This window comes from Scophthalmus maximus, chromosome 3 (assembly GCF_022379125.1).
Source record: "Scophthalmus maximus strain ysfricsl-2021 chromosome 3, ASM2237912v1, whole genome shotgun sequence".
NCBI lineage: Eukaryota > Metazoa > Chordata > Actinopteri > Pleuronectiformes > Scophthalmidae > Scophthalmus > Scophthalmus maximus.
In genome coordinates this window covers 25,387,918-25,398,094 of record NC_061517.1, presented here as the reverse complement: position 1 = coordinate 25,398,094, position 10,177 = coordinate 25,387,918, and the positions used below count along the sequence as shown (strand labels likewise).

At 45.7% G+C, this 10,177-nt stretch overlaps 2 protein-coding genes across 15 annotated transcripts in view; both read right to left on the bottom strand.

Annotated features, from left to right (window-relative positions):
• Positions 1–142: 142 nt before the first annotated feature.
• On the bottom strand, positions 143–6,058 carry LOC118313380 (zinc finger protein 227). Of its 3 annotated transcripts, XM_035638766.2 has the most exons (6): positions 5,867–6,058; positions 4,564–4,619; positions 4,245–4,478; positions 1,827–2,060; positions 490–1,534; positions 143–434 (listed from the first exon to the last, which is right to left on the bottom strand). In XM_035638766.2, the coding sequence occupies exons 1-6, from the start codon at positions 5,923–5,925 to the stop codon at positions 419–421; spliced, it is 1,644 nt and encodes a 547-aa protein (XP_035494659.1). In that variant the 5' UTR covers positions 5,926–6,058; the 3' UTR covers positions 143–418. The 3 variants fall into 3 exon arrangements, with proteins under 3 accessions (XP_035494659.1, XP_035494658.1, XP_035494660.1); XM_035638765.2 differs by having other exon boundaries at positions 143–1,534; XM_035638767.2 differs by lacking the exon at positions 4,564–4,619 and having other exon boundaries at positions 143–1,534; positions 5,867–6,007.
• A 2,512-nt stretch (positions 6,059–8,570) lies between these two features.
• The window catches only part of cacna1ba (calcium channel, voltage-dependent, N type, alpha 1B subunit, a), a 99,108-nt gene continuing 97,501 nt past the window's right edge, over positions 8,571–10,177 (bottom strand). For all 12 annotated transcript variants that reach the window (XM_047331187.1, XM_047331185.1, XM_047331188.1 and 9 more), the window contains one exon: positions 8,571–10,111. In XM_047331187.1, coding sequence (XP_047187143.1) covers positions 9,849–10,111 — 263 coding nt within the window. In that variant the 3' untranslated portion in view covers positions 8,571–9,848. The remainder of the gene's footprint in view (positions 10,112–10,177) is intronic.

The following is a 10,177-nucleotide window of genomic DNA, read 5'->3' as shown; positions in this document are numbered from 1 at the left end:
AAAAAACTTTGGATGGACAGTGACAAAAAGAAAAGCAACAGAACTGGAAGTAGCTAAATTAGAGGATACAAAACCAGAGAGAAATAATTTGTTCAGTCTCAAGCTCATCATTAGTCAGACTCAAGATGACAGAATTCAAATGATGGGTCTTACAGTAATTCTTTTTAATGGACACCAGCACATATTGGTATCAAAGGAAATGAAATGGCAGATAAGGTCGCAAAGCAAGCCACCAAGGATAATTTCATTGATTTAGCTGTGAACCCGAGCAAGACAGAAACCAAGAGTATTATTAAACAGATTGTCAATTCACCACTAACTGTGAAAGCGCTCCCTAATGTTCAGTAAGTATACGACTTTTAATCTGTATGAATTCTCATGTGCGTTTTTAAGGATGATGAATGACATTCCCCACGTTTCACAGGAATACGGCCCTTCTCACCTGTGTGGACTCTCATGTGAACTTTCAGATCATGACTCTGCGTGAAACTTTTGCCACATGTTTGGCACAAATACGGCTTCTCACCTGAGTGGACTCTCATGTGAACATTCAGGTTATTACGATGTGTGAAACATTTCCCACATGTTTTGCACAAATACGGCTTCTCACCTGTGTGAACTCTCATGTGTTCATTCAGGTTATAACCCTGTGTGAAACATTTCCCACATGTTTTGCACAAATACGGCTTCTCACCTGTGTGGATTCTCATGTGTTTATTCAGGTTATAACCCTGCGTGAAACATTTCCCACATGTTTTGCACAAATACGGCTCCTCACCTGTGTGGATTCTCATGTGCACTTTCAGCTCATGACTCTGTGTGAAGCATTTCCCACATGTTTTGCACAAATACGGCTTCTCACCTGTGTGGATTCTCATGTGTTTATTCAGGTTTTTACCCTGTGTGAAGCATTTCCCACATGTTTTGCACAAATACGACTTCTCACCTGTGTGGATTCTCATGTGTTCATTCAGGTTATAACGCTGTGTGAAACATTTCCCACATGTTTTGCACAAATACGGCTTCTCACCTGTGTGGATTCTGATGTGTTGGGCCAATCTGTATTTATGCTGAAAATCTTTTGCACAAGTGTCACACTTGAAAGACTTTTTGCCTGTGTGAGTGTTACAGTGACTCTTTGCCGGGGGTGAGTTGTCTACATTGTCACTGTGACTTGTGTTATTGTGATGTCCCTTCTTTGTCTCTTCACTTCTAGTTGATCCTGGGGCCATGTGCTCACTTCCTCTCTGATCTTGGCTCTCAGCTACAGGAGCGTAGTGAGAGTGGAGCTGGTGGTCACTGTTTGGTTCACTGTGCTTACTTTCCTCATGAGTAGGAGTCAACATAAAGGTATCAGTCTCCTGCTTCAGTACAAGCTGCTCTCCCTCTTGACTCCTGCCTGGTTCCTCCTGCTCCTCTTTAATCTGTGGAGGCTCTGGCTCCTCTTGGACCAGACTGGAGTGTCTCTCCTGGTCACAGAGCTGCTGCTCAGAGAGAACCTCCTCCTCCTTATAGACATGTTGCTGTGGGAGTTCTGGAGGAACAAAAGGACACAGGATACAGCGCAATTACGTGATGGTAAAGAAAACAGACAGAATCCTTACTCGCCCACTCTTATCTTGAGTTTAGGCATGACTCCTTCCATGTTAAGGCATTAGCAGAAAAAAATGAAAATTTGAGAGATGGATAACGGTCAACGTATACGAGGCAAGACACATGGTTCTTCACAGAGAGACACTGATTGGTCTTTGTTTAAGAATCTTCAATAATCTGTAAGTGAATTCAGATTCCTTGTCTATTATACAGACCATTGTGCTTGTACTCACCTGTCATGTGCATCTTCATCTCGGTTTTCCAAACCATATCCACCAGTCTGCGCTGATGATCAATGTCTTCGTTGAACTCGATGATAATATTCTCAGTGACTCTTGGTTTTTCTTTAGCAGCAGCACTTGGTTGCTCTGGCTCCTCTTGGTCCAGACTGGAGTTCCTCTGCTGGTCACAGAGCTGCAGCTCAGAGAGAACCTCCTCCTCCTTACAAACAACTTGCTGTGGGAGCTCTGCAGGAACAAAGGGACAAAAGATACAGCTCACTTGCGCGATTGTGAAGAAAACAGACATCAGAACAAATCAGTACAAGCTTAAACCCTTTTTAGCGCCCTGCGAGAATTGCACAGCAGCTCTGATATTTATTTGTTGAATGACAATCAAAACTGAGGGTCAGTTGAGAGAGAGCTCAAATTTATTGAGTGATTGACATATAGAATCTGAGGTGTGTGGCCAGGAAGAAATGGAAACACAGTACAATACAACTAAATAACATTAACAGAACCATCGCCCCGCTGTGGCCGTGTCAGTGAAAACACCGAAATACTCAGGCAGGTCGGACTGGGAGGCGTTCCGGGCACAATTCCAACTTTTGTCCAGGGCAGAAGGGTGGTCGACTAAAAGAGACTAAAGACCTACAGCTGGCATTGTGCCTCACTGAAGATGCTCTATCCTGCCTTCTACTACTAGTTCCGGAGGATAGGCATCATTGTGAAGCTCTGGTGGGGGCTCTGCAGAGGCGGTTCGGACTGTGTCGGCAGCCTGGGCTCCTCCGGAATGAGCTGAGTAACCGTTGCAGGAGGAGAGTCACTGAGGGGGCTCGCCAATGCCAGAGCATGACACTGTGAACATATGCACATATGCCTCCGGAAGTGCAAAGTGAGCTGGCAAGGGACCAATTCATCTGGGCCCTCTTCCCTACAGAGCTACAGGTACAAGTTCATCCACCCACTCTACAGGCAGCCCTGGAAATGGCGGTGGAGAGAGAGGGTGTGTGGTGCAGTGGCTGAGCGATAAGGAGGACAAACTCCGGTGGCTTGTCCCCCCCAACAACAGGAGAAGCCGTGGCAGCTGTTGTACGAGTTTAAAGACAGCTTTGCCCTCAAGGATGAGAAGGTGGGATTGACGCCTCAGGTACAGCATAAGATGGATACGGGGGAAGTGCGTCCCATCAAGTGCCGCCCACGCTGCCTGCCTTTGGCTCGTCGGGAAGCCTGTGGGGAGGCTGTCCTAAACCTGCTGCAAGCAGGCATCATCGAGCCGTCAGACAGCCCCTGGGCCTCAGCCCTAGTAATGGTCCCCAAAAAGACGGCGGCTGGCGACTCTGCCCGGACTATTGACCGGTGAATGGTGACCGGTGAACCAAGAAAGACTCCTACCCCCTTCCCTGCATAGATGAGTCCCTGGACAAAGTCGAGGGGCCTCTGGCCCTGGAGGCAAAACCCAATACAACCTTCTGTACCGGGCGGGGGGCTATGGCAGCACGCTGGAGAAGAAGGTGCAGGCAGTGACTAGCTGGCCTACCCCCATCAACACGAAACAGCTGAAGAGCTTCCTGGGCCTGGCCTCATACTACAGGAGGTTTGTCCACGGTTTCTCCTGTATCGCAGCCCCCCTGTTCCAATTGCTGCCAAAAGACAGAGACTTTGAGTGGACTGACCTGTGCCAGGAGGCCTTCACCAGCCTGCAGCGGGCCTTGTACAGTGCGGCGGTCCTAGCCCCGCGGACCCACTCCTTGCCTTTTATCCTGGATACCGATGCTAGTGGGTAAGTGTTGGGAGGTGTGCTCTCTCAGCTGGGGCCAGAGGGGGAACGCGCGGTGGCATACTACAGCTGCACCTTAAGTAAGGCTGAAAAGCACTACTGCGTCACCCGGAGTGAGATCTTGGCAGTGGTTCTATCCATCAGCCTTTTAAATATTACTTTTGTGGCCCCAACTTTTTGGTAAGGACAGACCTCGCTGCTCTTCGCTGGCTCATGACGTTCAAGGAGCCTGAAGGGCAGGTGGCCCGGTGGATAGAGAAACTACAGTCTTTCAACTTCACTGTCGAACATCGACCGGGGACGAGCCACACCAAAGCAGATGCTCTCTCGTGGCGCTCCTGCGCTGCCGATGGGTGCGGATATTGTGACCGCAGGGAGACCCGAGAGAGGGAGCTGCGAGAAGAAGAAGAAGAAGAAGAAGAGGGGGCAGCGGGGCGCCAGATGGAGGAGTTACTCTGTCGGAGTTAGCAGACCGTAGTTTAGGCATTTAGGCATGACTCCATCCATGTTGAGGCATTAGCAGAAAAATTTAAATTTGAGAGATTGGATGAAAGTCAACGTATGAGGCGAAACACATGGTTCTTCACAGAGAAACACTGATTGTGAATTCAGTTTCCCTTGTGTCTTATACGGACCATTGTGCTTGTACTCACCTGTCCTGTGCATCTTTATCCCAGGTTTCCAAACCATATCCACCAGTCTGCGCTGATGATCAATGTCTTCATTGAACTCGATGATAATATTCTCAGTGACTCTTGTTTTTTCTTCAGCAGCAGCACTTGGTTGCTCTGGCTCCTCTTGGACCAGACTGGAGTTCCTCTGCTGGTCACAGAGCTGCTGCTCAGAGAGAACCTCCTCCTCCTTACAAACAACTTGCTGTGGGAGCTCTGCAGGAACAAAGGGACAAAAGATACAGCTCACTTGCGCGATGACAAAGAAAGAACCAATAAAAACCATTTTACGTGTACTCACCTGTCCTGTGTAACTTAATCTTTGGTTTCCAAACCATGTCCACCAGTCTGCATCCCCTGAAGGAGGGAAACGAGGAACAACACAAGTCAGCCCCTCATCACGATCCAACTCGGTGAAGTGCAGTTTAAATTAAGGGAATGATACCGTGCAGGGCCTTTTACAGCCGCGCGGGGGGGGGGGGTCTCGCAAGGACTCAATCCCCATACTTATGTGTTGTACCTCGTTTCCTTCCTTCAGGGAACATTGGTTATATTCATAACCTCCAGATCAGCTACAACCTTCTTGAACTCTTCCCTGTCGGCAATTAAACTTCTGGCATTCCATTGGAGTATATGGATTACCATGAGGAAGCTAATTTATCCTCATCCAGGTGTGGTGTAACTTCATACTCAAAGGGGTTCAACATCTCTTGGATCAGCTCAGTCGTAACTTCTCTAATCCCCAGTATCTCCATAGCTGCCTCCACGATTTTCTTTTCTCATTCTATCACTTTTCCTTCATTAATTTACATATGAAAGCAACAAAACAAATTTTTCAAAGAGTATCCTCATTAATCTTCTTGACCTTGGAATGGGAGATGGACAATCCAATTGATTATTTACATTTTCTGTTGTAGCATTTACGGCTTTTCATTCACTGGGTCTAATAATTACCTCACCCTCCTTCACTTTTTTCAGTGCATCAGCATAATACACCTGATTTGTTACTTATATTTCTGCACCTCTTTAGCTTGCCTTTGAACGGGGCATCCTCCAAAAGCAGCACTGTGTTTACCGCCACAGTTGCAACATCTGATTTTTACATCTTGCCCACATTTTCCATATTCATGTTCACCTCCACATCTAGCACATCTTAACTTTCCTTTGCATTGTCTTGCAGTCTGTCCCATTCTTTGACATTTGAAACACCGCAGTGGAGCTCGGATAAACTCTCTGACATCATAACTTAAATATCCCATTCTTACTTTCTTCTGCATAGTCTTTTTTCAAATTCTAATAGCACTGACTGGCTCTCAGTTTTCACACACCCTTTTTTTGTTTGCAATCTTGTTGCTTTCACAACACTGAACACTGTGGAAGGCTTTGTATTAGTTTTTTGGTATTTTGTTTTTTATGTTTTATATTCTGTGTTCTTATTGTGATATGTATCCCCTTGGATCTGAAATAAAAAAAAACACATATATATATATATATATATATATATATATAACATGATGGTGATGAACGCTGGTTCGAGGGGGGCCCCCCTTTGATTTTTTTTGCCCTGGGGCCCCAACATACTACCGGATCGCCTCTGCTCTTACCTCCTCAGTCCAGAACATGTCGCCCTCTCCGTCCGTGTCTGAAGCCATGGTTGTGACATTCACGTTTCCTCTCTTCCGACAAACGAAACAGTTTGGGACAACACGGGCCTCTGCGCACGTTCTTTTGTGAAATATTTATCTGTCACTTGTCTTCCGGGTAACTGCAAACATCTCCGCTTCTTCTACTTCCGCTTCTTCTTCGAGAGCTATTGGCGGTTGGCAAACAACGTCATGGCGCACTACCGCCACCAGCTGGTGAGGAGTGTGAATCGGGATCCCTGATTATAACAGTATTAGCATGACTATAGTGGATTGAACCAGTGTGAATGAACCAGATTTTTGTTTTGTTGTTGTTTGGTTTTATTCATTTTATTTTGAAGTTGTTTTACTTATGGATTTTTAAATACGTGCCAGAAATAAAATTGCGTTGAAAGTCAAAAGTCTTCTTCTTCTTCTTCTATATATATATGTATTTTTTTTTACTGTATAATTATGGATTGTTGGATGTAGATTGATGGGGAAACGGGTGGCAGTAGCACTACGGCTTAATCCAAAAAACTCAGATTATTCAGCTCATCAGCGACGGCTTCATTTGAATTCTTTTTTTTATTTCAACGTACTTTGCTTCATACAAAAATGTTTTTAAATGTAGAAACAACCATAGAATCCAAACTCTAGGCCAAGAAACAAAATCAGGCAAACAAACATTTCACTAAACCCCAAGACCCAAACAAAAGAAATGTTCCAACTTCCAGCTCTGCTGCACGGGGAGGAACTCTCAAAAACGGTCAATACTGTTGTCAATAGAAATGTGTCTTTCCAGCAAACCCCACAGTTTATATCAAATATCAAAAATCAACAAAATAACACATAGTATCTAAAATGTACTGAGTTTTTTCTACATGCACATACATTGTTAGACCATGCAAACGTTTGTATTTTGCTCAAGAAACAGCCACGTCTACAGTAGTAGCCAATAGTATGCAGGGATAAAGACATTGGATCACTTCCGTCGTTTGGTCCAGACTTCGGCTCAGACACAGTGGGGTACAAAAGTCAGAGACCTCTTTCCCAGATGTCAATGTTTTTTATTCGATGCTACCGGAGGATTTTTCCGCCATAGTGCGGCCAAACCCCGTCAAACAATGAAGGCGACCCCTCCGCGGGGGGAACGTGCTCCTGTCCCAGATGAAAAGAATGACTTTGAAACTAGTCCAGGCGGATTCCGTGAAATCCCCAATTTAATTGTGACCTAACGGGAAACACCTCATTTCACTTTGAGCCATTGAATTTTCCATTTGACGTTGTCAAAGTGGGTAAATGTAATGCATGCAAATATACGTATTACGTTGCTGTAATCCTAAATGTTCTGTTTCTCGTTTACACTTTGTGCCCTTATGTATTTGAAGTCTTCTTCTTTTTTTTTTGTCTGCCTGTTTTTTCAAGGCCTTTTTCTTTATAAAACATTTGGTCGCGCTCATGCTGAGGCGGGAATCTTTCGGGACCGACAGGGGAAACAAAGCTACAGAATGGACGGAGAAATGGGTTCGTCTTGTTGCATAGCCCCACTCTATTGTCTTGTACCCGGCCCTCGTGTGAGACCCCCCGCTTTCCAACCACAAAACGCCTCCCGTCCGCTGCGAAGCATACACATATCCACGATTCACGCAAAATAATCTGATAGTGACGTTCGTCAATTGCACCGGGCGAAGTTGCATATAACGAGTGTTGTTTCCTGTGTGAATCCACCCTCGTGAGTGTTGGAGCAGAGAAGTTCCAGGCCTGACAGGGTGGTGCGAATCTGACATCTGGAAAACTTCGCCCTTCAAATCGGAAGCAGCTCTGGTGCGGTCACATCCCCCCCAAAAAAACCCTGAACATGGATAGACTTCAGTCAAATGGTAGTTGCTGTGTAACTTTCAGGAGTTGTTTTGTGATCTGTAGCGATGTCCTACATTACCCAGAATGCATTTTGACAAGCCCACGGCAACAAAAAGAAAAAGGCTTTAACTTCATTCGAACGTGTATTCGGTACACGCCGTAGTTTGTCAACCAGGAAACCCGGTCACATTTCTCTAAGAACTACATGTAAGTACACGTGACCGGGTCAAACTACAAAAGCTTTACATCTGCCTACAACGAAATTGTACAACTTTCAGTGCTACGATGTTTTGCAGATGACACAAAAGAAATCAATGTCTTTACCGTTTTGTAAGAAATAGGAATAGGAAGTGAAATAAGAGGCACATCAACAAACATCGAGCAAACTGGCAATTTTGAATGAAATCTGAAAAAAGAAGGATTATTGATTATGATTATTCTCAGTTAACCGAGATCCTCCTCCAGCGTGAGGCCTTACGTTTGTCTTCTGTCTGTGTGGGCGGAGGAGTAAGTCGCTTAATTTCCTTTGTTTCTTTCGGCCTGGCCTTTGAACACCGGCAAGAAACTGGCAGCTCCGGAGAAACAAAACTTTTTCATTCCGACACCAAAAAGCCTGATGATTAATAGGAATGAGTGGACTCGCTGTGACAATTCCTACAGTAGTTGCGTAAAAAACGCATTGCATGACTTTAAAGGTGACATATTATGCTCATATTCAGGTTCATACTTTTAATTTTAGTTACCACCTGAAAAGGTTGACATGCTCTAATGTTCAGAAAAGGCATCAGCGTTCTCACACTGCCCATTCCTGAAGCTCCTCCTTTCACCCTCTGTCTAAAATGCCTGGATTTCTTTTAGCCCCTCCTCCTGATTGAAATCCCCTGTCTGCTCTGATTGGCCAGCTGGCCCAGTCTGTTGTGATTGGTCAACGGATTTCAAAATGTGTAGGAGATGTCACGGCCCTTCGCCAGAGAAGTGCAGATTCTCAGATTGCAAAAGAGTCCAACTGCGAGAGAGAAATCGGAACCAGTGGTTCAGAGCCAGGCTGTAGGGTTTAGCCAGCTCACAAATAAATCACAGGGTGGTCTTTTTCACAGTCTGTGGGCCGAATGCACCACAGATACACACATGTATGTGCACAAACACTGAAAAGGGGATTTTTGCATAATATGTCACCTTTAAAGGAACGTTGTTGTTTGTTGAGGGTTTGTTTTGCCAGGTATGCAGGACAGTGGGACAAAAAGATACATTACCAAACAACAAACTGATTTAACAAATGTAAAATATACGTATCTGATGCTTGCCGTTAATTTTCATCTGCACGCACACACACACGCACACTCACACACAGAGGGCCTGTCTTGTCACGTGTTACTGGCATTAATGTCACTGGACAGACATCTTTTTTTGCAGTTTTCATAGTATCTCCCCGATGTTACTCTTCCTGCCCCCACCCTGCACCCTGTCGTCTATCAGAAACAAGAAAAATAAGGAGCTCTGAGAGGGGTCTTCTTTTTTCTTTCATCCCCGTCTTTTAAGCGTTCCGGTTCTCCTCCCTCTCTTCTTGCGGACAATAAGGCTTTCTTGTACAACATGTTTTCCTGCAGAGCTACGTACGGAATGGACCAGACATATCCTCCTCAGGTGTGGATGCATTAGAAAAACAGTTGACGTTGCATCTATTTTTTTTTTCTCTACAGTATATCTAAAAGGATAGGCACTTTGTCTTAAAACATCGCAAAGAAGTCTGTAAGAAACCATTTTGTTGCGCAACATTCTTCCGACGGCCAACCCAGCGCGAGCAGCGGTGGTGGGCGGGGCCTGTGTTATTTGCATATCATGAATATTCATAGTCTCAGAATTCGTCGGTGAGGGAGAGAGAGTGGATGGTGTCCGGCCCCATCTCAGAGGCTTTTTTAAAAACTTTATTTGGGAGTAAACGATGTTAAACAAAATATTTGGAATAGCAGATTATTTTTATATATTTAGAAATGTGACTGGAGGGGGTCTTTAAGGCAGCATCAGTTTTTGTCTCGATAAGAATCACAGCTATTAGATAAACTACAAACTCCTTTAAAAAACAAAAGAAGAAGACAATCTTCTAGAAGTCTGAAGCCTCGCCTGTCCCTACTCGACACTCCGGCGCCCTCCCCACCTGCTTGTCGCCGGTTTCCTGCCCCTCGCCGGGGGAGGCGGCGCAGCTGGCGGCGGCGGATTTGCTGTGGCAGCGTTCCCGGCTGCAGAAGCGGTCGCAGGAGAAGTAGCGCTGCCTGTCCGCCGACGAGTGGTGGTGTTTCCTCTCGTGGGAGCGTCCGCGGTCATGGGCCCGCTCCCTGCAGGCGGCCGGGTCGGACGCCGGCTCTCCTGGGGCGCCCGTGGAGGAGGGGGGAAAAGGTTGCATTGTGTTATAGTAGGAGATGATATCAGAGA

Bases quoted from the DNA above. Each gene is read 5' to 3' on its own strand.
- LOC118313380 (XM_035638765.2), bottom strand. From the start codon at position 5,925: ATGTCACAACCATGGCTTCAGACACGGACGGAGAGGGCGACATGTTCT. The intron at 4,479-4,563 runs GTGAGTACACGT...TTGTTCCTGCAG, and splicing joins GATTAAGTTACACAGGACAG to AGCTCCCACAGCAAGTTGTT. The intron at 1,535-1,826 runs GTGAGTACAAGC...TTGTTCCTCCAG, and splicing joins GATGAAGATGCACATGACAG to AACTCCCACAGCAACATGTC.